The sequence below is a fragment of the Protomyctophum bolini genome (genome assembly GCF_963924005.1).
Source record: "Protomyctophum bolini genome assembly, chromosome: 18".
Classification (NCBI taxonomy): Eukaryota; Metazoa; Chordata; class Actinopteri; order Myctophiformes; family Myctophidae; genus Protomyctophum; species Protomyctophum bolini.
In genome coordinates this window covers 10,336,314-10,363,041 of record NC_137879.1, presented here as the reverse complement: position 1 = coordinate 10,363,041, position 26,728 = coordinate 10,336,314, and the positions used below count along the sequence as shown (strand labels likewise).

The 26,728-nt window shown below is 43.8% G+C and overlaps 1 protein-coding gene across 7 annotated transcripts in view; it reads right to left on the bottom strand.

Moving 5' to 3' along the window:
- Nucleotides 1-26,728, bottom strand: part of pald1a (phosphatase domain containing paladin 1a) — a 110,947-nt gene that overhangs the window by 79,658 nt on the left and 4,561 nt on the right. The window contains exons 1-6 of one of the 7 annotated variants that reach the window (XM_080789616.1): nt 23,885-23,924; nt 17,293-17,489; nt 8,537-8,743; nt 6,307-6,409; nt 3,693-3,872; nt 721-885 (exon numbers count right to left, since the gene is read on the bottom strand). In XM_080789616.1, the coding sequence (XP_080645742.1) occupies nt 721-885; nt 3,693-3,872; nt 6,307-6,409; nt 8,537-8,730 (642 nt within the window). In that variant the 5' untranslated portion in view covers nt 8,731-8,743; nt 17,293-17,489; nt 23,885-23,924. Of the gene's footprint in view, nt 1-720; nt 886-3,692; nt 3,873-6,306; nt 6,410-8,536; nt 8,744-14,949; nt 14,978-15,032; nt 15,155-17,292; nt 17,490-23,884; nt 24,250-26,728 lie in introns of those variants that run through there. The other 6 variants (XM_080789615.1, XM_080789619.1, XM_080789614.1 and 3 more) reach the window with 6 other exon arrangements.

The window sequence follows — 26,728 nt, the reverse complement described above, 5'->3', positions numbered from 1 at the left end:
ATGTTAGGGAGATCCAGTAGAATTGGTAGCCCTTGCTTGCGCTCAAGAGGCTCTCCCCCATGGCTTACCTCCTTGCGGAGGCTCTCCCCCATGGCTTACCTCCTTGCGGAGGCTCTCCCCCATGGCTTACCTCCTTGCGGAGGCTCTCCCCCATGGCTTACCTCCTTGCGGAGGCTCTCCCCCATGGCTTACCTCCTTGCGGAGGCTCTCCCCCATGGCTTACCTCCTTGCGGAGGCTCTCCCCCATGGCTTACCTCCTTGCGGAGGCTCTCCCCCATGGCTTACCTCCTTGCGGAGGCTCTCCCCCATGGCTTACCTCCTTGCGGAGGCTCTCCCCCATGGCTTACCTCCTTGCGGAGGCTCTCCCCCATGGCTTACCTCCTTGCGGAGGCTCTCCCCCATGGCTTACCTCCTTGCGGAGGCTCTCCCCCATGGCTTACCTCCTTGCGGAGGCTCTCCCCCATGGCTTACCTCCTTGCGGAGGCTCTCCCCCATGGCTTACCTCCTTGCGGAGGCTCTCCCCCATGGCTTACCTCCTTGCGGAGGCTCTCCCCCATGGCTTACCTCCTTGCGGAGGCTCTCCCCCATGGCTTACCTCCTTGCGGAGGCTCTCCCCCATGGCTTACCTCCTTGCGGAGGCTCTCCCCCATGGCTTACCTCCTTGCGGAGGCTCTCCCCCATGGCTTACCTCCTTTGCGGAGGCTCTCCCCCATGGCTTACCTCCTTGCGGACGGTGAGCTCCAGTCTCTCTCCCATGGCCTCCGGCTCCATGCCGTGCAGGTTTTCGTGGAGGTTCTCCTTCCTCCTGGGCGTGTACGGCACAAAGTCGCCCTCCTTGCGCAGGAACACCACCGGCTCCTCCCTGACGCAGAAGAACATCACCTCCTGCAGACACACACGTGCACACAGACATCAAAGGGGGCTTCACGTGCACACATAGACATCAAAGGGGGCTTCAGCCTCTGCGCTTTTACCCATCTGTTAAATAAATAAATAAACTGCCCTCTACAGACCGTGAATGCAACATTTACTATGATGAAAGAAATGCAAATGCCCCCCTTTCCATAATACCCGAACTATCCTGTATTGAACGCAGCATTTTGCGTTAAAATAATTTGTCCTGTGTAGAAATCCATATTGTAGGCTGCGTTTTCAGTAGCTAAAGAATGCGGGGTCCCGCACTGTAAACAGCTGATCTACAAGCTCTCAACGTGTCGCAGTGCGATGCGCTGTGAGCTTGTAGATCCGCTATTTGTGATTTATTTATTTTTGCCTAAAATTGCCCTTTCAGGGATGTTCATTCCTCTGCGTCTCAAACACGTCCCTGACCTCCTGGTGGCAACACATGTACAAATGTTTCAGAAGAATACATTTACGTTTATTTTTAATACGGGGGGGTGGGGATTAAAAGGTTAATCAGAGGTTCTCGAACTCTTTTTTTGTCAAGCACGCCCAAATTGGCCTACGGCTACACCATCCACCACCGGGTCCTGGAAGTATATTTAATCTTTTACGTTTTTTTATGTGAATATCCCAGGTTTAACTTATATTGTGATCAGGCAGAGGCAAGAAAGCAACCAGGTGCTTGACGGAGACCTGCAGGTAGATACGAAATATAAAAATAGTGAAAAAGGTGTTCCTGAATCAATCGGGATAAGACATCTATTGAAAAAAGGCGGAGATCCGGGTATACACAAAGTAGTTAACCCATTTTGGGCGGGAACCCCTTTTGGTGTTTTAAACATTATGTTATAATTTAGCTACTGAAGAATAGCAGATCTACTACGAGCTTGTAGGTCTGGTATTTTTGAAAAATCGAAGAACGACTGACATAGAAACATAGCTTTTTCAGAAAACTGTCAGGATGTAGAAGACATTTTTAGAAGCTGATCTCAAGTCAAAATGGGTTAAAAAGGAGAAGAATCTTTATTATTGTTTCGACCTATACCGGTCTTCATCGGGGCCGATTATATTGTGATATATTGTATTTATTTTACCCAGATCAAATCAAATCCTTGCACCATTAAATATTTCAATATGGGAGATGGAGATTAAATAATAGCCTCTGATGTGGAAGGCTTAATCCCTCGACCATTTTTTCTGCTGCGTACAAGAGCAACTGGAAATGTTCTGTTGTCATGTGACGTGTGGTGCATCATGGGTAAGGAATGTAGAACGAGCAGCAGCTATATCATTTTCCCAATTACATTTTGATTACGGGTCAGTTTCCGTTTTCTTGCGAGGCAGATATTTATATTTTCCGTCCGTCCGTCTGTCCGTCCGCATGACAAGAGTTTGTGTTTTGCTCAGTTCTGCATTTCAATGTTGCCAATGTCGCTTATTATAAGCGACTTTGGGCTTGTTTTTCTGTAAAAGCTACTCGGAAATATTGGTAGTTCTGGGTTGCAGTTTGTGCCCGCTGGGCACAAACTGCACAAAAGGCTTGTTTTCAGAGACCTGGTTACTTGCTTCTCTCGCACAGCCTAGCAACACTGTCTGCATTTCACCCACACCGAGTCAAATATCTGACAAGTCAAGTCGACTTGTCAGATATTTACTGACAACACAGCAGGAAAGAGGCTGAAGCACCGCACGCGCACGCACACGCACACGCACACGCACACACACATACAGCAGAGGTGCCAGGGCACAGCTGTTCTTTTGTCAAGAAGGCCCAAATCAATTCTTATCAATTAGAAAAATGTATGCAGCTAAACGACAAGCTTGCAATCTTGGAACCTATGCGATACATTTTTAAATATACATTTGGAAAAAGAATTTCCAAAATATAGGTACCCATTCAAAGTGGAAACCTCACACGTCCAAAAAATATATTTTCAGGAATTCAAATTAAAAAATGGTAATAGTAGCAGATTGACAAGCTTGCGGATCTACTACTTCTACGATGCTTTTGTAGTAGTACGCAATACGCATGTATGTTAGACCTGAGGCCAGATTCTACAAAGCATCTTCTACATCTTGACAGTTTTCTGAAAAAACCTATGTTTCTATATCAGTGGTGCTCAAACCATTTCATGTCAAGGACCCCAAAAATGGCCGCCGGCACTGATCTGAAAATATGTTGTTCAAGAGAGAAACGGCATAGTGTGCCGTGCCTATGCCTCGGCCACGCCAACCACAACTGAAACAAATTCTGCTCTGCTATTAAAATCTGCTTTATTATATATATATATATTTTTGTAATTATGTATTTTGTGTATGTGTATATAGATTTATGTATTTAATTTTGACTGTTTTTCCGACTATCCTTGGGATTGTGGGTGGGATAGGGGATTGAGTTTTATTGTCTCTGTTTAATGCTTGCCCCTGGGTTTGTCACAAAAACTTTAATAAAAAGATTTTGAAAAGAAAGAGAGACCCCCCCCCCCCGTTGAAAACGTTTGCTCTATGTGGGGAGGGGGGAGAGCTGTGGACGGGTGGTCTTGGTTCAAAGCTAAGGCGACACAGATGAGGGGGAAGAAGAAGAACCAAACATGGGTCAGTACTCAGTATTAGTGTCCTACCTCGTGGCCCTGGGCCTGGAGTAGTGTCCTACCTCGTGGCCCTGGGCCTGGAGTAGTGTCCTACCTCGTGGCCCTGTGCCTGGAGTACTGGAGTAGTGTCCTACCTCGTGGCCCTGTGCCTGGAGTAGTGTCCTACCTCGTGGCCCTGTGCCTGGAGTAGTGTCCTACCTCGTGGCCCTGTGCCTGGAGCCTCTGAAGGACCTGCTTGAAGCCTCCCTGGCTGGGCTGCCCCATGCCGTACAGCGGGTAGGACCCTTTGGCCTGGCGGAAGTTGGGCGCCCCGTAGCTGCCCGTGGTGTTCAGGACATCGGCCTTGTTGTACACGTCTTGGACCATGAACAACTCCCCCTGCAGCCACAAAAACACGGTAGGAACAACTCTCATTTGGCTGTCCTTTATCCACCTTATTTTTCACTCACTCATTCAATCCTTTACAGGTATTTATTCTCTAAAGCAGGGGTTCTCAACGTTTTTGGCTAGGGACCCCCGAAAATGCTTTGGCCATGTGTCTTGCGACCCCTGACCCGCCCCCCCTCCCCACCACCAATACAAATGTACCGCTACAATAACCTTAATAATGCAGAAAAAACAGATATAATCATTAAGGAAAGTTTAGCATGCAGCAGCACGATACAATTTACAATTTACAATTTAGGCATTTAGCAGACGCTCTTAATCCAGAGCGACTTACATTAAGCAAGAACAAAAAAGCATGGGAATACATCACATCAACATAAAAACGATGTGTACTATGTTTGTGTTACGCAACATTGGAAGTGTGTGATCGTTGGCTGCCCTCTTCCGACATTGGAGGACCTACACAGATCCCGCAAAAAACACACAGAACATTCTAAAGGACACTTGGCACCCCGGGCCACTCACTCAAAAAAAGAAACCACACAGAACATTCTAAAGGACACTTCCCACCCCGGCCACTCACTGTTTGAACTGTTGATGTCAGGTAGACGGACGTCGGTACAGAGTGCTCAAGTCAGGGACCAGCAGACTCAGTAACAGTTTCTGTCCCACAGCGGTATAGCCACACTGAATGCTTCTAGGAAATGATCCGTTGCACGTTGCAATACTAACAGTTTGCAAAAAGTACAGTGGTACGACTATACAATGATGATTCTAAAAAGGATAACACAAAAAGCCCAGAGGGCTTGTCTTTCCAATTCATCAACAAATCAACATTGAATGTGCCCATTCTACCCCACTCCTTTTTCCTCCTACAAAACACTAATTCCACCCATGGCTTTTACACCTATGTGGTGTGTGACAATCAATTAGATTCTTGAAACAATGGATTCGTGTACGTATTGGGCAGCTATAATAGGCCTCCCTACGTACTGTACATACAGTACAGAAGTGTATTGCCCACTTTCAGCCGGGCATTCAAGAGCAGATTGCAGAAGACGACACTGGAACTGAATACACTGGCGGAATATAATGTGTATTTGTGTGCGAGCTGAAACCGCGGGCCAACAATGACAAAAACAGTGCCTGGCTCAATGGCACCAGCAGGGGTGACGGACGGGGCAGATCAAAGCTTCCGATAGAAAGGTGGCGAAGAAGCAGCCGCCATTCAATGGCCGCGCCACATCGTAAAAACAACACGCATGACAATGTTCCTGAGCGGCCGAGCCATTCGGACACGCCGTTGTGAAAGAAAGGGCAGAGCGGAATAAAGGATAGCTAAGATGATTCCACATAATGTTTAGCCTTAAAAGGGATCCCTGGCTAATTAGCCTTATGACTTAACACATAATTGCCCTCTATAACTAAAAATCAGGGGAGCTCTTGTCATCATACATCAATTTATGTTAGCGGACATTTGACATTGCTACAAAAAGGTACATACGGTGGTCCCTTATTGGACAAGCGCTCCCACCATGTGATTGCTTAGCCGATTTGCTCGTTTGCATATGACGTACGTTTTCCCTTCAATGTCAATGGCGTTTAATGTTTTGATGTTTAATTTGAGTCATATTTAGCGGAATTCTGACATCAATTCTCCGTTAATTGTCAATGGCAAATATTGAGACGGGCGGGGACAACATTTTGCGGACATTTGACCGGAATTCCCCCTTTCAATGTCAACGGCAAATCCTGAGACGTGTGGGGACAAAAGCTGTTTATGGAAGGGGCTAGACCCGTCTGAACCGAGTGGTGCTGTGTGTGCTTTGTCACCTGTTGGTACCCTAAACAGACAGACATAGGGACACACAATGCTGTTCCTTTTATTGTTTTTTAACTCAGCTTCCCATGATGCACCTGTGCACAGTGTGAAGCAGTGCAGTCAACAGTGACACTACCCTAAACAGACAGACATACATAGGGACCCTAAACAGACAGACAGACTTAGGGCCGATTCATATTCCTATTTTAGAGCCGAATAAAAGTCGGTTCGGCTCTGTAGAGCCTACAATGTGATGTCATTTGAGGTTCAGGGGGGGGGGGGGGGGTACGGTCCTAAAGTCGCCTCTTCGGTGCTACTGAAAATTTCTGACGAGCCGAAATCATCAGCGGTAAAATAGGAGTATGAATCGGCCCACATAGGGACACACATTGCTGTTCATTGTAGTGGCTGCACCACTCAAAAACACGTGTGTACTGTGTACACACGTGTAAAATCAGCCAATTCGACGCCATCAATGCCTGCCAAAATACATCTTCGTCGACAAAATCAACTGTCGATTTAGCGCGACTCAAATCATATGATATTTAGTCAACTAAAAACTAAAAACATTTCAGACGACTATAGTATGGCATTCTGTCCTACCTGTACCAAGTAGTGCTCCGGCATGCTGTCAGATATCCGGCCAACTTTGTAGTTGGTCTTGAGGACGTCATCGTGGATCTGAAATTCCTGTCTGCAGTTATACCTGCAAAGCACACAACAACAACACATCACACTGAGCCTGGCTTCATTCAACACATTCTTTCCATCGTACTTCTTTCCAAGACGCACAAAAATGCATCATTCTTGGGTCTCCCCGGGACCCAGAGGCACAAAAATACATCATTCTTGGGTCTCCCCGGGACCCAGAGGCACAAAAATACATCATTCTTGGGTCTCCCCGGGACCCAGAGGCACAAAAATACATCATCCTTAATTTCTTGGGTCTCCCCGGGACCCAGCCGTACAAAACGACATCATGAATTACGTCACTGTCGGGCAGAAACCTCCATATATATCTCCATATTCAAACTTTGTCTTTTTTTCGTAAATTAATGCCATACTTGATCATACTACAGCATACACAGAAGTATCAAGAATACTTTTGCTATTTCCGAATTTGGAGACCCCCCAATATAATCATAATATGATTATTTTGGGGGGGTCCCCAAATTCGGTTAATATTATTTGAACTGAAGACCCCCCACCCTGACAAGCACTTGGAATGTAGGAGTTGAGGCATTACATTTAGATTTTGTAAATATTGTAAAGAAATAGCCAGTTTTGACTACATTTGATGCAGCAATGGTCTTTATTCATTTCATTTCTTAGGTATTAGGTATTAAAAGTACTTAAATTGTAACTTTACTGTCATCTGGGGGGGGGGGGGAAGAATAATGGTCCCGACCCTCACAAGGCATCACGTTGTGACACGTTGCGAGCTTGCAGATCAGCAATTTTTGCTCATTGTTAATGGACATTTTCTAAAATAATCCTAAAAATGTTTTGTAGGAAACTATATTTGGGGAAACACCGTGTCCATTTCAGCACAGTGAGCACGCTTCACTAAAAACTATTTCCAATTCATGATTATAATGATGTCATGCGGCAAAATCTGCAGATCTACGAGCTCAAAATGTGTTCAGTTTGGCCAACATATCGGACACTCGGATCGGTATCAGCATGCAGCTGATTTGTAACCACTTTCCAATCTTATGATAGTTAGTCAACAAAAACTAGACAAAAACAAAAACAGATGACTAAAATATGAATGTTATTCAAAAGACTATGACTAACCTAAAAATCTAAATTTGCTGTCAAAATGAAAACGTGCTGCGTGGGGCCTGACACGCGGTGTGACACCCGATGTCGACATGCCATGACATGTCCTCACCAGAGACTGAGAGAGAGACTCCCAGATTGAAAGTGGTCGTCTGATCTCTCTGATCTAATCAATTATCAGATCCTATTTGCCAGGAACTGATCCTCCATCTCCTGAATCCTGGTTTGACAAATGAGATGATAACGGGGGCAAACAGCTCAGTGAGGCGGTGAGGTGGGTGGGTGGGTGGGTGTCATCACCGTCGCAGTGATCAAAGAGGATTATAACACCCAATTGTGAGAACGTGGATTCGGGGGCGTGGCTGGGGTGGGGGTTGGGGGGACTTACTAGGCCTGTCACAATTATTACGTGTTCGTCTCATCGTAAGGACTTGGGATGATCTCAATTATTTTGTCATGATCGTCATAATCGTTTCCATGTTTAAAATTAAATTAAAAAAAAATGAAATAGCAGATCTACAAGCTCACAATGTGTCACTTTGTGATTTTAGTGTGTCACTAAAGTGGTGTATTTGAGGGCCTTTTGAGTCAAAGGCTTTCAGCTTTCAGGAAGAAACAAAAATACATAGGGAAGACATATTTAAATATTATAACCTTGCCCGGGGTCTATTAGAGAGTAATGTTAACTCCATTGACACATTAAAAACAGAACAATGGCACTCCATCTTTAAGTATAGAAATAATGAATGTCAGTAATATTTTTTGCATATTTCAGTTATTTTTCATATCTACCTGTTTGTTTTTTTTGCTTACCAGGCAAACAGAAATGTATTCTTTATTCATATGTTCCGATGTCCAACACCCCCCCAAAAAACACAATTAAATCGTTATTAATCAATTATGTGTGTGTGACAATGAATCATCAACTTAAACGTGTAATGGTGACAGCCCTGGGGAACAATTTGATGTTCACAAGCAAAACCCCGGCGCAAAACTAATGAAATGTGCTATACGAAAAAAAAATATGATTAAGATGTTTGATTGGACTCACGTGATGACCACGGGCGCCACCTTGTTGGTGATGATGGACTTGGCCTTGTGGTTGTTGTGGATGCTGATCGTCTGGAAGGAGGAGCTGAGGGACTGCCGGCTGTCCGCCATCCCGTTGCCATGGACACTGTCATTGGGCGCCGGTGCCGGGGAGACCACGGGGATCTGCGGCGCAGCACTGGCAGTCGTACCCATGCTCCACAAGCTGCTGTAGGGAGAACCAAACAAACCAACCACGTGGATTAGTATTAGTATTATTATTATTATATTACGGGGTTTTTTGCTCCCATTCAGATTCCGATCATTTGAGTTTGAGTACCTGCCGATACCCATCCGATATATTTGTTTTATAGAACACTTATGCCAATATCACAATAGTACACAATCCCAAATCACAGACAATATCCAGTCTAATATCATGATATGGATATAATATTGACACTAGGGATGCCCCGATCACTTCAGTCTGTGATCGGGGGCTGAAGTGGTATGTGTATGTTTTGTAATAATAATTCAAATCTATAAAGTAACTAAAGTTTTCAAGTAATTGTGGAGGAGTAAAAGTACAATATTTTCCTATGAGAAAATTTGAAATACTCGAGTAAAGTAAAAAAAAAATACCTCAAAATTGTACTTACCGGCGGTAAGTACAGTACTCTAGTAAATGTACTTGTTACTTTACACCACTGATTATTGTTAGCTAAATAAAATCTCTCCGGCTGGGAATGTTTGCATGACCAACAACAACAACAAGTCCTAATGTGTGATATATTTGTGAAACAGTGTGAATGGAGACCGCCACGACACTAGCACTGTATCCTTTAACAATCAACCCATTAATAAAAGCTATATTTACATAGCACCTTTCAAAATCGTGTTTACAAAGTGCTTTACACATGACATAAAGGAACACAAACAACAGAACAAGAAGCAACAGGAAACATTGCAATGGTCAGCAAAATACAATTAAAAAAAGATTAATAAGAGTTAGCGCTGAAGGCTAATCTATAAAAGTGCATTTTCAGCAGGGATTTAAAAGAGGAGACCGATTCAGCATTCCAAAGTTTTAACTTGGAGCTATAGTGCTGAAAGACAGATCTCTGTTGGTCTTTTAACCCATGTAGACCTGAGGACGATTTTACAATTGCCTTCTAAATCCTGACAGTTTTCTGAAAAACCTGTTTCTATGTCAGTCGTTCTCAAACAATTTTATGTCAAGGACATAGCATTGTATGTGTGAGCACAGGATTTAAAAGATATACATCAATAAGACCTAAGGGCGATTCTACAAATGCCTTCTATCTAAACCGGTACAGTTCTCAAACGTGCCCGTGCCATGGAACCCCGGAAGAGAAGATTTGCGTTCAAGAATTTTCAAAAATGTTCAAAAATAGCAGGAAAAAAGCTTGATGTGAGCTATTTTTTTAATATAGCTAGAGCTAAAATCTAAAATGACACGGATGCTTTTCCAGGTTTAATGGGTTAATAACAATTATATATCAATGATGATGTTTTAGTAATATGCTCCCTGCTGTTCCTATACATACCGACAACCAGGTGATGAAATCAATTGCTTCTATTAAATATCCGAAACTGTTGGGGTTTTATGGCAGACGCTTCTGAACATAATTTGCTCGTTTGACCACTTCAAACGCTTTAATCTTAATGTAATAACCAAAAATAGCTGAGCACAGGAAGCAAACACACTTTAACACGCGCACTTCTATTAAATGAGCTTCTATTAAATGAAAAAACGTTCTATTAAGTTATGTTGTTATATAATGCTACGTGAAACAAAGACTGCCCGGGTGCAGTACTAAAAGCCGACCAGTCATTGGTCATGTTACCCAACCTTAATCCGGTCGCCAACCTTAGCCCATGTTCGCCAAACCTAATCCGGTCGCCAACCTTAGCACATGTTCGCCAACCTTAATCCGGTCGTATTCCACATGTCGGATGAATGACTGGTCGGAAAAAGCGTACCGACTCTGAAAACCTGCAACACACCAATTTAGAAGGGTGAATTCTTGTAGGTGCAAGGCTCAAGGAATGCCAGCACACATTGAATGTCCTTTTTCACATGTTTATTCACAGTATTTACAGTAGCCTACTTTTTGAGTACATGTACTTAGTTACTTCACACCACTAGGTGTATGCCAGGTCCCTCCCTCCCTTCCTCAGTAAACAAGAGTCTTTGCACTGTGCTATTCCTTAATCACAGATTTATTGGAGACAGACGTGTCACACACACACACACACACACACACACACACACACACACACACACACACACACACACACACACACACACACACACACACACACACACACACACACACACACACACACACACACACACACACACACACACACACACACACACGATCTGAATGAGGTGAAGAATGAAATTACGTTACATTACATTGTATTAATTTGTCTTTTGTATCATGATCCAAGAGAAATATTGTCCACAACCCTGATCTAAACCCGATAGATTATGAGAATGTCCCATGTGGAATGGGTCAAGAAACTGTCCATACACGTAAATAAAGTATTATGTATTCATTAATTCATTAATTTGCTTTCATGTTGCCTGACCGGGCCAATTGCTCGTTGCAGAGGAGACGCAACTGTCTATAAACACAACACCAGATATCTGTCTAAACACCTGAATGTGGCAAGAGTGTTCAGTCTTCTGGTCTGTGGAAATGTAAAATAATAACAGCACTGTTTACCTACAACGTGTTCTTTTCACTGTTGCTACACTTAACATACGGTATAAAATAACACATGTGAATGAACTCATATATGTATTCATAGCTATGTAGGTATTTGGAAAAATAATTGAGGTATATGACATTTTTTGGTCACACGGTCCCAGAAAGTAAAAGCATTAAATTGACCGGCAATTCAAAATGTACCTAATGGACGATTTACTTTTCGACAAGTAGATCTGATGACCTGAACTTGCCTCTGAGACCTTAGTGTCAACCCCTGTCACAATACAACACCACACTGTGTGGATAGTGTGGTGAGGCAATACAGGCATTACATTACATTTTGTGTAGAGTGTGGTGAGGCAATACAGGCATTACATTGTGTCCGTCTCGCTTCCACACATACATTATTGTGGGAAATGTTTGCCTCGTTCTCCTATTATTAATTGACAATTTAGCCAATGTTTGACACTTTTTTTATAGTATAGTTTGTTGTTGATCAGTAATGGTCCTTTTTCTTTGCTTTCTTTCTTTTATTTGTTTTAGGTATAAAAAAGGTCTTAACCCATTCAGGACAAGAACACCTTTGGGTGTTATAAGTGCCACGCTAGCTTATAGATCTGCTATTTTTGAAAAATCTTGACAATGTGGCACAAATCTTTGAATATATATTCTGTCACAGTGAACGTTTTTAACTCAAACCTTGCTACGGGGGTGGGGGTCCCCTATTTTCAGATGGGGATCCGCAGCCAAATACAGATAATTCTGGGGCTCCTTGACGTGAAATATTTTGAGCACCATGCACTGACATAGAATGTTAGAAACATGGATTTTTCAGATCATGTGGTCCAAATTCTTTAGCCCATGACCCAAAAGAGAAATTAGACGTTTGCCTAGTACTAGTGAAAATACTAGTGAACTAGTGAAAATAGCAGATCTACAAGCTCACAACTTGTAGATTGGCTATTTTCACTACTTCTTAAACATTTGCTTTCTAATTTATGGAATTTCTTAGATTTCTCTTTGATTTCTTCATTAAATTACTGAAAAGAATAATTGCAATTGTTTTGAATTCATGATTTTTTTTTTTTAATAATAATAATTAAAAACAAAAACATAGGAAACAAAACAATATAGGGACCCCAAAAATTAGCAATCAGATCATATCATAACACCCCTGACCCAGTGTCTGGGAAACAGTGCTCTAATGATCAAAGCTGCACACACTGTAGTGATGTCCAGCTGTGGACTGTGAAGCTAGCTACAGGATGAAAGAGAGGAGGAGAGGTCCCACTCACTGTGAACTTTGTGAAGCTAGCTACAGGATGAAAGAGAGGAGAGGTCCCATTCATCTGCATTCGACCAACACTGCCCGCTCTCATCCAGGCCAGCTCGCTCATGTCCACCGGCTCCCTGCCTATCTGAAACTCTCAGATCTGAACGAACACCTCTAAGGGCAGCCGAAAGAAAGTGGCACAAGACAAAGCTACCAGATGACCTTTCCCACTTTCACTCACTCCTCTCTGCCTTCGCCCTCTCACTAACCACAGCTAAAACCTCTTTCTACCACACCAAAATCAAATCCTGTACTTCTAACCCAAGGAAGCTCTTCTCCACTTTCTCCTCCCTCCTTAAAACCCCCTCCCCCCACTCAACCTTCATCCCTCACTACTGATGTTTTTGTCAACTACTTTGAGAATTCATCAACACCTCAGTAACCTGCAGGCTCCTGGACAGTCAGCTCTCGTTCAAAACTCACATCACAGCCGTCACTCGATCCTGTAGGTTCACACTCTATAACATACGACGAATTAGACCGTTCCTCACCCAGGAAACAGCCCAGCTCCTAATCCAGACAACAGTATTGTCAAAACTCAACTATTGTAACTCCCTCCTTACTGGCCTACCAGCATGTGCACTTAAACCTCTCCAACTGATCCAAAATGCTGCAGCTCGCTTGGTCTTCAACCAGCCAAAAGTCTCACATGTCTCCCCCCTGCTCCGCTCCCTCCACTGGCTCCCGGTCTCTGCCCGCACAGAATACAAAACTCTGATGCTGGCATTCAAAGCAACCAAAGGTATGGCTCCCCCATATCTTGCAAGTATGATTGAACCCTACAAACCCTCCCGCGCACTCAGATCAGCTGGAAGTACCCTCACTAAAAACGCCGGGACAACGCTCCACACGTCCAAAACTCTTCTCCAAAACTGTGGAATGCCCTTCCCATTGCAGTCAGAACTGCAGCATCACTCCCAATCTTCCGCCGTAGTCTGAAAACCCACCTTTTCAGACTCATCATGGCCCATAGCACTTGCCCTACCCCCTTGGATAGCATTTCTGTAGACTTAGATAGCATTTGATACAGACTTATAGCATGTTATGTAGACTATGCTATACTATATGTAAAGTATAGCATAGTATAGCATAGTATAGTATATATGTATAGTTTCATTATATAGATATTCCACTGTTACGTTCTTAGCTTATGCATGTTTCATGATAAATACTTTTTATGTGTTGTATTCCCATGATTTTTGTTCTTGCTTAATGTAAGTCGCTCTGGACTAAGAGCGTCTGTGAAATGCCTAAATTGTAATTCACTGTGAAGCTAGCTACAGGATGAAGGAGAGGAGAGGAGAGGAGAGGACAGTGAGTCACTCCACATCTCCTCTCTTGTTGTGTCTGGCAGTGAGTGGGCCGCAGGTCAGCATGCCGGCGTTAACAAGAGAGAGAGAGAGCAGAGAGCTTCAGAATTCAATATTTACTTGGGTAAAAGTACAAAAGTATTGGTATCAAAAAGTACTTAAAGGAGCAGAAGTACTCATTATGCAGAATGTCCCGTTTCACAAGTTTATAAATGTGTAAATAATGTGAAAATGGCAGATCTACAATACAACGTATTGTGAGCTTGCACTGTATTTAGTAACTAAAGTATTCAAATAATTGTAGTGGAGTAAAAGTACAATATTTGCCTCTGAAATGCAGTGGAGTTGAAGTAAAAGTACTGAAAATTGGAAACACTCCAGTAAAGTAAAAGTACCTCAAACTTAGTACTTAGTACCTCCTACCTACAGTAGTACAGTACTTGAGTATATATACTTAGTTACTTTACACAACTGAATCTGCATTTTCTAATCTTACACCACTGCAAAACTGCCTTTAACGAAATAAAGGCCAAGTACCTAAACAATTGTAATCAAGTAAAATGCACATTACTTTCCAGATTCCATCACTGGTGTCATACATAAAAGTGACATTGCTGTCAGGAGATATCAAAGACATAAATAACAGGTACAGTTAAGGACCGGCACACACATTGCACACTGCTGCGTTTTTCTGATTTTTAGCAGCGTTTTTGCAGAAGAGAAAAGCAACTCAATCAATTTGCAGCGGCGAACAGAAAAGGTCTTTAGTTGTGTTATTAAAAGGAACAAGAGTGGCAGCGGTGATTTAGGCAAAGAGAGAGAGAGAGAGTCAGAGAGAGAACACACTCCCTACAAGTCCACATTTCAAGAAAAGCAAGCAAAACGTTATGTTTGTTCTTCTCTGTGCCTGCAGGCCGCCCCAATTCTATTTAAGTCCGGACCGCATTGCCAAAGGCATTTCTGTTCCCTGGTGGTTTTCGCGACTCGAACAAAAAAAAAAAAAGAAAGAGAAAGGAGAGGAAAAAAAGACTAGACCGCAACAACAACTGACGGCCAGTGAAGTGCAGGACTATGAGGAGGAGAGATCTTTGACGGCCAGTGGGAGTGAAGCACTAGAAGGAGAGATCGAGAGACCTTACGTCTTGGACGGTGAGCGCTCGGCCGCATGCTGCCCGGACGAGCCTTTCTTCCTGTGCCGTTTGTTCCCCTCCATGGTCCGAATGGAAGTGTGTGAACTTGGCATCACCTCCCGTCCCGAAGAGAAAATCTCTTTAGTTCCCCCTCCTCCGAATCTCTCTCTCTCTCTCTCTCTCTCTCTCTCTCTCTCTCCTCCACCCCCGCTCTCTCTGTGGGAAACACCCCTTGTGCAGCAGCAGAGTGTGAGAGTGCCCTCGTCCCGCCGCTTGGCCGTTGGGCGCGGACAAACCACCGTCGGCCCGGTGCAGGTCAAGCTCTCTCACACAGACCACAAGCGACGGCGGGTGCCCCAAGTGGACCCGTTACGGGTCTGTAACTGCGGGGGAGTGTACTAAATGGAACCAAGCAATAGCTACTGTAAAAGTGTTTATTCTCTTGGTTCCATTTGTACACTCTCAAGAGTTATAAGGGTCTATTTGGGAGGGTCCCTGGCCTGGACCCGAACAGTGTCCTATCTTAATACAGGCCAGGGGGAGTGATATTTCTTAGGACCTTGTGTCTCGAAGGAGGACCAGAGGGGAAAACAGAGGTACATCTGGTAGCCAGATGGCTTTTTTTTTTAAGCTGGGCTTTCTTTCACGAGGAAAAGGCCACGCACTACGACAACAGTCGGCTCTCTTGTAGTGTAAAAAGCGCCAAAGAAACCGACGGCTGAAACCAAAGCAGTGCGTCATGTTGCTCTGCAACAGTCAGATAAAACTAAGAGGTCCTTTATGAATGCAGATGAAATATCCCATTTATGGATGACAGTGTGATCAAATCACATCACATCACATGGGCATCATGGCAAAATAGGCATACAAGAATAGGCATACAAATGGCCGATCTACAATTACGAGCCGATCTGCACGTTGCTTGTAAGTTGTACGGCAGCTATTTTTCGACATTAGGGTTTACAAAGTCTTATTGTGAAGTTAAACATACTGTATCTTAGGGGGAAAGATTACATATTTACGAGATCAGCTGGGGAATCGGAGAGGCAGGGACAGTATTGCAGTCGCTGTACCGCAGTGTTGTGACGAAAAGAGAGCTGAGCCAGAAGGCAAGCATGTCCTTTAGAGATAGGGTGAGAAGTTCAGTCACGTGAGAGAGACTCGGAGTAGAGTCGCTGCTTCTTCACCTGGAAAGGAGCCAGCTTAGGTGGTTCGGGCATCTAGTTAGGATGCCTCTCGAGCGTCAACAACTTTCCACAAAAGCCCTTATATGAGAAACCCTGATTGAAAGAAAATACACAGGGGAGCTAAAAAAAACACAAAGAAAAGTTGAATTTTATGTTATAGGTCAGTTAAGGAAACTCTCAAGGCTAGAGTAAGGTTTCAGTGGATGGTTTGATCTGTTGCTAAGTAACAGCTGTAGATGACTGTAGACCACTTTATACTATAGTTAGGCTTGACTTTACAGTATTCAAATCATGACGTCGTCATCATAAATACTTGTTAGTCTGAAGCTTGCAGTCAATATTATTAGTTACACACATTACTATGCGATGACGAGGCAGCAGAACTCCATCAAGTCCTGCTTTTATGTGCAGTTTTACAATTGTGCATCTTCATCATCTTCCAGATTATTTATAGTTACAAGCTGTTTCAGATTTGTATTAAAGGGATAGTCTCGTGAGATGCAGCATTTCATTGTCAAAGGGGACCCATAAAACATGAAGATACAGAGAAACATACAGTACAGAGATACAGATACAGTACATACATATACATATATACACAGACAGCTTGCTCACCCTCTTGCACCCCACCCCACCAACCACCACATCATCAGCTGTTAAACAACAGAGGAAAGACGGGCACAGTGCAAAGGCTTTCTGCTCTAACATAACAGCTGACCAGAAGTCAACCGTTGTTAGTTCCTCCAGAGTGCACGATTTCATTTGCTGTTGCCAAATTGAAACTCGCTATAAAAACAACCGCAACGACGGATTCACATTTAATCCTCACTCCCTAGTCCCTCATAATGACTTCCTACTATCGCCTTGCTTTGAAAGATGTCCAAACATGTGCTGCTGCCAACTGAACCGACAGTTCCAGCCAGAAGGCCAGCAGGAAGCATGCCAGGTTTAGGGGTCACGATCGACGCACGATAAATGATAAGACTACTCAAGTCAAACTGGATGTACTGATCGTTCAGGTGCGACGGACGGAGACTCCGTTGTGCCTGAACAATCAAAAAGGTAAGAGTGTCTTACCTTTCCACACGCCGCCCCAAGAAGGAGCAAGAGAATATATATATGTAATAAATCTCCCTCTACTACATGGTCCCGCAGTCAGGCCTCTCTCTCCGCTCGCTAGTACCCGGGTCCATTCCAGCACGGGCCATGCAGGGGCTGGACGGTCTGTCTGCCCCGGGCCGGGATGGGGAGCAGGCAGTCGGACGGGCGGAGGCCTGAAGTATAGAAATAGCCCTCAAAGTCATAAACATCCTCCTGGAGAGCCAATCAAAGGCAAGTCATCAGAGAGGGCCTGTTTATCCTACATGTCAAGCCGGGGAGGCAGCTACTGCGCCACTCATGTGGCCAATAAAACACTGGGACTAACTGGGACTTCCTCTGGTTGAAGAACACAGGCAGGGATGTCAATTAAAACGATGCGACCGACTCAACGCGCTGCATTAATAAAAAGAACATGTTGGAGTCATCTTCCCAAACCTTATATAGCATATCTAACTTGCTGCCTGTGCGCTGCCTGTGCTGGGATATATTCATGACATGGAGAGGCATTGGAGACTGCTGCAGAAGGAGAGTGAAGTATCCCAACGTGGGTACTGTAATCTACAGTAGGCCATGTCTTTCTCCACTTTTTGGAGTTATGTGCAATCTCCTCGTCTCGTCCTCGTTTAAGGATAAGCCAGCGCAAGTGGGGACTGCATCAGACATTGGGACTTGGGAGATAGGTAACCCAACCAGCCCAGCACCCCACTACCACACACGTTAATGTTTAGGCTATGCATGAATGAATATACTCGACAGCCACTGCAGCGCAGTGTTGTTTTCGTCGACTAAAACCAAGATGAAAAATGTGCGTCGACTACCTTTTTTCACTGACAGAAACTAAATGGAAACTAAATGAAAACTAAGCTATGATGACTAAAACTAAGACTAATACTGACAATTTAGTCAACAAATAAATACTAGACTAAAATGTTAGGAAGGGACTAATGGACAAGAGATCCAGTATAAGTCATTTTACAATTAGTTGCATGCTGAAAATAGACGATCTACAAGATGCAGCTAGGACTTGGAGATGCAGCCAGGACTTGAATTTTGTAGATCTGTGATTTTCAGCAAGCATTACGACGGCATCAAGGCCCGCCAAAATACATTTTGTTCAACTAAATAAACTGTAGATTTAAGTCGACTAAAATCTTATGATATTTAGTCGACTAAGACTAGACTAACACTAAAACATTCCAGGTGACTAGATCAAAATGTGCTGCCAAAGACAACACTGCTGCAGCGAGATAGGCAGTGTTGTTTTAGTCTGTCATGAACGTGCTCATGGTGTCACAGAAAGGACAGGAGGAGGAGATGCAGCTAGGATGTGAGTGGTTGGTTATTCAACAACGTACCTGTAGGTATAGTCTATGCCAATTTATTATTTGATTCAGGTTTTCGTTCACTAATATGTGTTGTTGTATATTAAATGAAAAAATACTTTAATAATTTAATATACAACTAACAACACACAGTGACTATTGGTCTTGCAAGTTGTGTGTGTGTGTGTGTGTGTGTGTGTGTGTGTGTGTGTGTGTGTGTGTGTGTGTGGTCCGCAGTGTGGAAACCTTTTTATTGGCTTTCCATCATATAACTCTATGCTTTCCATACGTCGTTTGGTCGTATTCCAGTTGTTCATGTCGCAAAAACGAGGCAGAGGCTTGATTTTATATGTGCGTGCCAGATTGATTTCAGCAGTCACATTTATCAACGCTAAGACCGAAATTACGCAAGGATCAGCTTTTTACGATAACTTAAATGCTGCGCTGAGGTGCAGGTGTACCAGTACGCCAAAACCCACGCTCGAATTTAAGGCAGGATTGATACATTGATAATGATAAATGAGCCATCTATGAAACCTGGGGAAAAGTTCAATCTGCAACACAATTCATACAATCTCTTTGCCGGTTGGGAGCCCTGCTGCTTCATCTCTCTCTCTCAGCTAAGGGGGGGGTCCTTGGCCTGAAAAAAACGATGGAAGACCTCGATACGGCTTAGCAGCTCGACTCAGGCCGTCTGCATAAAGATAATGCAGAACGCAGACCACCGATCGCAGCTATGGCCAAGTTCAGAGTCAGACCAAACCAAAGCACAGCTTTTTGAAAACATTGTGTTCAGCCAGGATGTATGCCAACAAAACACAGATCCCTCTAGTCACAATAAGACCAAAACGGCACCGGGAAATCCTCAGCACTAATTGAACACTGGGAGTGTTCTATTAAAAAAACATATATATATATTTTTTTCAATAGCTAAATTATAACATAATGTTTAAAACACCAAAAGGGGTATCCTTCCCAAAATGGGTTACAAATGGCCTTTTTTTTCCCTCCACAAACTGAAACACTGAAGATTTTCCTGTGTGGAATGGATCCCCCCCTCCACCCCTCTGCACCCCGTTCGATTTGCCAGCACTGCTTCCATTCAGGGTACACCCCCCCACCCCCCCTACACCCCCACCCCCACCCCCCTCTCCCTATTTAAATTCAGTCAGCGTCCCAACTTTGCTGTAGCAACTTGTCCAGACAAAAGGCTCTAAATGCAGACAGGAAGGCGTGAGCGGGCAGCTGCAGGATGCATCTGTTGGTGGCCCACTTCGAAACGAGAGGAAGGATGCCGATATATACCATGCTCCTCAACGCATCATGGGGCTCAGAGATGGGGTTCAAACAGGGCCGGGGGGAGGGGGGGGGGGATATAACCTGGATACGATACCACTTCAATATTAATTCAATCGAAGAAAGATCGAGATCCAGATTCAGACACCTATGCAATCTCATTTCTAAAGAATCGTGCAACACTGGCTTGGCTGTCCAATTAATTTAGTTACTCTTATGCTTCTTGCTACAAGAGAGAGAGACTTTAAGAGAGGTTTAAGTCAAGCACTCTGACGTTGTCCGTTTAAAGACACAGTAGTTGGCTCCAGGTGCCACATTTTGAATGTAGTAATGTTCAGCAACTACAGACTATAAATATCTTCAGGGGGAAAAAAAATAAGAATCGTATGAGAATCGTGATCTCAATTCTTGTGGAAGAAAATCGAGATTCACATTTGAGGGGAGAATCGTGCAGCACTGATATCACTGATATTCAAACTTTTGCCTCGATTGTGTTATTTTCTGTGAAAATAAGAGATCTGGCAGATCTACCAGCTCACAATGTGTTGCATAGCGACACATAGGGATGCATTGTGAGCTGGTAGATCTGCTATTTTCTCTATGTTTGCACACAACCGTTGCATGACGACGAACTAGAATACAGAGTTATGTGATTAATCAGATTACGTAGTGATTAACCACCACATAGCTCATCTACAAGATCGTAGATATGCCATAATTTTGAAAACGTTTTGAAAAAGTCTTTCAAAAAAATCTAGTCTAGAACATGCAAAGGAAAAGTCACATAAGGGCCGACATAATCGGCCAAATATCAGGCGTTTATCCGTAACGATCCTTTATCCACAGAGCCCGGGGCATGCATGGCGGGTTTCCATGGAGGCCTATCGTTCAGTCTGATAATGCCAGCCTGTCTCGCTCACGGTCATGCCAGTACTTCTCCAAGGGAACACGACAGGGCACTCAAGGAGGAGATATTATATACTAGTATCTGGTGCTCTCACATTCATGTCAAGTAAAGCTAAACTCTTCCCAGATCAACAGACACATTAACATTGGTTTAATAAGTTCTTTCAATACCGTTGCTTTGAGTTGGGCCATCACTGAGCACGATCGGGGGGCTTTGATAAAGACCATTTTTATCCACTTAAGCCCTTTGCTATGACACTGTCGACTCTGTCGAGCAGAGAAAATGGCTCACGATAGCTTGTAGATTTTCTAATTTTGCTATCTTTGAGACTTTTCAGACATTTTAGATTATTATTATTTTTACAATAACATGCATAAAGTCGGGACGCCACAGGTTGAAAGTGGTCAAATTGACATGAAAAGCCTTGCCGCGTCAGTCAGTGGTGCGGATGGATCACACAAGCCGTGTTGTTGAAGCCAAGAAGATGGCTACTTAAAGGTGTAAAAAGCATGACACCAAACGCACGGCGGCTTTTAGGGAGACATCTCACAGATTCTCTTGCTCTGCTCAAAAATAGTCCGTATGACTCATGATGTGCTACGTGATGGGTATAGAATGGTGAGGTATATGCGATTGGTTTAGTATGGAGAGGATTACCAACAGGCCAAGTCAGATCACATTCATCATCACAGGATACTCTGTGCTGCCCCAGCGTTGTTGAATGGGACCACGCACACGCGCACACACACACACACACACACGAAGGATAAGCACACCTTGACAGGAAATGCTTCGTTGTGAAACTTGTTTGAAACTTCCTCTGTGCAGCTGTGCGCGTCTGTCAGCGAAGGGGACACAGGGTTAAAGAGACGTTCCGTAACGCCACAGGACACTGCCAGTTCCTGAACTGAATATCACAGTGTTGATCACATGGAAATGAGCTCAGTACACTTCCTCCAAAGAAATCTTTGTTTTGTTTAGGTTTTTTTACTTTGGAGCCACTGCATTCATTGTGCAATTGTGTCGGCTCGCGTTTTTGATGTTGCGTTTGAGCTTTTCCAAAAACGAAAACATCCAACAAGCCAACAATGGTCAATAAAGACACTATATATCATACTGCCAGAGAGGACAGATGGAAAAATAATGAACCTCAATCTCCGAAAGGTTCCATGCCCAATTCTATGACGTGTCTTCTTCTCACTCTTGACATGTTTTTACAACCAACTGAAGAGATGTGCTTTTGAATGCGAAAGAATAGCAATTTGGAAAATACCCGATCTACAAGCTGTCATGCTCACACGAGTCACACCACAACATCCCAATGCGACATGTTGTGAGCCTGTAGATCGGCTATTTTCTAATAGCCAATGCCTACAGTGCAGCAGTAGTTTGCAACCAGTCCTTGGGAGTAGTTCCAGGAGGTCCCCAGCAAACAATTGTTACCGTGGATATTAGAAATAACATGATGTACGAGCAGCACAGCACATTTGGTAAAAAATCTAAAAAATGACATTTTCCGGCGGGGGTCCATTGCCAAAAAAGTGATTAAACATATTTTTGTATGCTATATTAACTCATTTCGCTCTCACGTCGCAACATTTTAATCAATTTTTTCCCCCGTTTTAGTCTTTTTATTTAGTCTTAGTTTTAGTCATTGTAGCTTAGTTTTTATTTCGTCTTCGTCGGTGAACAAAAGTAGCCGACGAACGTTTTTTCCCTCATAGTTTTAGTCAGCGACATCATCAGTGAACCGGCGGGGTGCGTTCACTGCCTCCGTGAAGGCTCGTCGACGTCAGGCCCGCTGAACGAGAGACGGCAAAATCTATTTTTAAAACGCCGTGCCTGTAATTTATTTCATTTCAAGATGGCAATTTAATCCCCTATGATTTCAAGGCTGAAGTCGTGTGGCTTTCATTTTTTCTCCAGCCCAGTGTCTGACCGCAGCATGCTGTCAGTGCCATGAGGCCATCTGACAGACTCTATCCCATTCTGACCTGAGATCAGATGTCTAAAAATGTCTTCTACATTCCTGACCGTTTTCATTCTGACCTGAGATCAGATTCTAAAAATGTGTCAGTCGCTGTTCGATTTTTCAAAAATAGCAGACCTACAAGCTCGTAGCGCGCCACTCGGTGGCGAGCTATGAGCTTGTAGATCTGCTATTTTTGAATAGCTAAAGCATAACATAATGCTAACACCAAAACGGGTTCCCGCCCAAAATGGGCTATACATGTCATTCTGCAGCTTTGATTGGCCAGGCCGATGCCGTGTGATCCGGGCGGCAACTATCAATTATTGTCTGAGCGATTATTCCGTCGATGACGCCGTCGATTACCAATGTTTGATTTAATTCATTTGTTTTTACTCTTTTTTTTTAATTTTTTTTTTTTACAATCAATGAAATTGATTAGTTCAATTCACTGTTGCGCCCGCCTTGAGCTCATGTTGATTTCTATAGCATTTTACTTTAGTTTTGTCATGTGTCATTCAGAGTGAGTGATATGGGACGTCAACATGTTTACAGCAAAAAGTCAACAAACTCACAAAAAACAGTGTGTGATCTCCCATTTTGGAGAACGTATTCCCATTTGGGAATACTTAGACTATCCATGTTGGCCACACAGCACAGTTACAAAGACAGGAATGCCAAGCCATGTTAAATGTAAACTATTTACTGTAGCTATACAGAGCTCAGAAACTCTCAGACGCATCCACCCACACATCCATATTAGAAGAACACGTCCAAAGTATGTGCTTTAATGTTGAGATGTCTCTACGTCTTAGACTATGCTGCTGCTGCTGCACAAAGATATGTTGTGGTTTGAATATATTTTGTGGTTTACGCTCCGTCTTAACGGGCAGCCAGTGATACCACCACAGACATCTTGCTGCTCATCCTGATAGGTGCCAGCAGTTAAAATAACAAGACAATTTATAACATGATGTGTGCTCATTCTGCTCAATATCCCTCAGAGCTTGATATCCTTCAAAGGATTGCACGTTAAGCAGCAAAGAAGTGCCCAAATCCTAAGAAAGTACTCACTGCGACAGTCGGTACCTGACTCTCAGCTGTTCTGCTGCACACCATCCAAGAAGAGCTCCGGTCTCTGATGAACACACACACACACACACACAGAGGGAGAAAAAAACCCAAAGAAAATATGGTGGGTTGAAAAAATCTGAGCACGGCAGCTCTCCAGCACAGTGGCAGCGGCTAGCGGTCTTCAGTCAGACATCCTTCCAGCTTCTCCCTAATCTGTGAGGCTGTGTCTGTCTGTCTGCCTGTCTGCCTGCCTGTCTGCCTGTCCTCGCCGGCGTCTCCGCTACGGCAGGCTAGCGGTCTCGCATCATTAACGCGTCCTTATAAAGCGTGGAATGAATTACTCAATGAAAAGTGCCCTTCAGCGAGGAACGGCACACAGGCTGGCAGTGAGACCCAGCAGGGGAGACGGAGACAGAGAGAGAGAGAGAGAGAGAGAGAGAGAGAGAGAGAGAGAGAGCGAGAGAGAAGGAAGCAGAGCAGAGCAGAGCAGAGCAGAGCAGAGCAGCACTTTAAAAATCAGGCACAGATCGGAGATGGCGTGGTCCGCATGTGTATTATTATTATTATTATTATACTACTTGTGAGGGCGCAGATGTCCTTTGGGGTTTTAGGGTTAAAAATGGCAAAGAAATAAAAAAGAAATGGCATTCCGAAATACAAGTGTGCGCAGCAGCAGCGCATGCATGCTTGTTTCAGTGTCACTGTCAAAGTGTGGTTTTGTGTGTGTGTGTGTGTGTGTGTGTGTGTGTGTGTGTGTGTGTGTGTGTGTGTGTGTGTGTGTGTGTGTGTAGAAGAGGATGTGGACCCGGTGAGTCTTACTCACACACACACACACACACACACACACACACACACACACACACAAATATGCCACAGTCTGCCAAGTGCCAACCGTCTCAAAACACTGTGGGCTAATTTAAGCTTATTGGAGAATAAGCCAAAGCAGCCCACATTACATACAGCCCACATTACATACACATTACATACCACCACGCAGAGATAAAAACCAACGCTTCTCAAACATTTCCATGCCAAGGACCCCAGATTGTTATTTATTTGGCCGTGGACCCAGACATTTTTCAAAACAATGTCTCTTGAAAACACTCTTGAAAATAGCAGATCTGCACACTCACGTAGTGCTGCACTATTAATCGAAAAATCGATAAATAAAAAAAACCTAAACATAACTAGCTTAGCTTAATGTTTTATAGGGTCCTAAACCTCCTAGTTTGTCTCATTTTGAGCAGAAAAAGGACAAATAAGCGTGCGCACGTGCACGTCGGATCCATATGTAGGCTGTCTAACATGAGAGTAAAAAAAAGAAAGAAAGAAATATTTTTAAATATTATTTTGAATTAAATTAAATGAAATTAAAGAAAGACGAGTTCCCTCGTTCTGGCAGAGGCGGGGCGGGTTGTGGAGAAAGATTGTGTTAACAAATTACGCTTGGTTGGGGCATCCTGGAATCCCCTCAAGGACCCGTGAACCCCGGTCACCACTTTGAGCACCGCTGATCTAAACAACATCAGAACCCGTGAACCCCGGTCACCACTTTGAGCAGCGCTGATCTAAACAACATCAGAACCCGTGAAACCCGGTCACCACATTGAGCAGCGCTGATCTAAACAACATCAGAACCCGTGAACCCCGGTCACCACTTTGAGCAGCGCTGATCTAAACAACATCAGAACCCGTGAACCCCGGTCACCACTTTGAGCAGCGCTGATCTAAACAACCAATCAGAGCACTTGAGGAGACGAGACAATCAGCTGCAATGGCAAGACAACTGCGTGCGGGTGACATTGATGCGTAAGCCTAATTCACTATGATGTCCTAATTACTTCATTCATTAGCAGTTAACACGTGCCACGTCAGAGGACAAACAGACTTACAGCTGGGCAAATACTTCAGACTTAAGTCATATAGAGGCCTGAGTGCATGCTCCACCTCTCTGGCAGTCCACAGGCCCGACTCATCTATAAGCCAACAGATCTATAAGCCAACATATCCTGTTTTGACTTGTATAGTGGGGCTGAAGAACGCGCCGCATAAACATACATTGTGGAATTTCACAATGTATGTTAACCACATTAACCACTTAAGGGATAGTTCACTACCCCAAGAACTTACTTTTTTCCCAGCGATTACTCACCCTTTTTGTTTTTGTCCCAGTGGTTCCCTATTGGAGACACAAAGAGTCTCTCCTTTGTGTCTCCATAGGGAACCGCTGCTTAACCCATTCTGAACGGGAACCCATTTTGGTGTTTAGCATCATGTTATGCTTTAGCTATTGAAAAAAAGCAGATCTACAAGCTCGTAGCGCGCCACCGAGTGGCGCGCTACGAGCTTGTAGGTCTGCTATTTTTGAAAGATCGAAGAACGACTGACATTTTTTAGAATCTGATCTCAGGTCAGAATGGGTTCATCAGACCCAGTGTGTGTCCAGTGGAAACCTCGTATGAATCTGATCTCAGGTCAGAATGGGTTAACCCATTCTGGGCGGGAACCCCTTTTGGTGTTAGCATTATGTTAAGCTCTACGAGCTTGTAGGTCTGCTATTTTTGAAAAGTCGACTGACATAGCTTTTTCAGAAAACTTTAAGACAAACATAAAAAGTCACAGTTCAGGTGCATGCCACATATACTGTACATAAGTGTACAGTAGGCTCTGGCCTGACTGCATGTCTTTTCCCGTCTCTCCCTCGCTCTTTCCTGTCTTCACATGAAACTATCAATAAAAGGGCAGAAAAGCCAAAAACATTCAAAGAAGTCATGTGGTCATGTGGCTGCCACATGACCTTAGTCACTTGACGTCACAATGAAAAGTCAGGCAGAAAGTGACGCT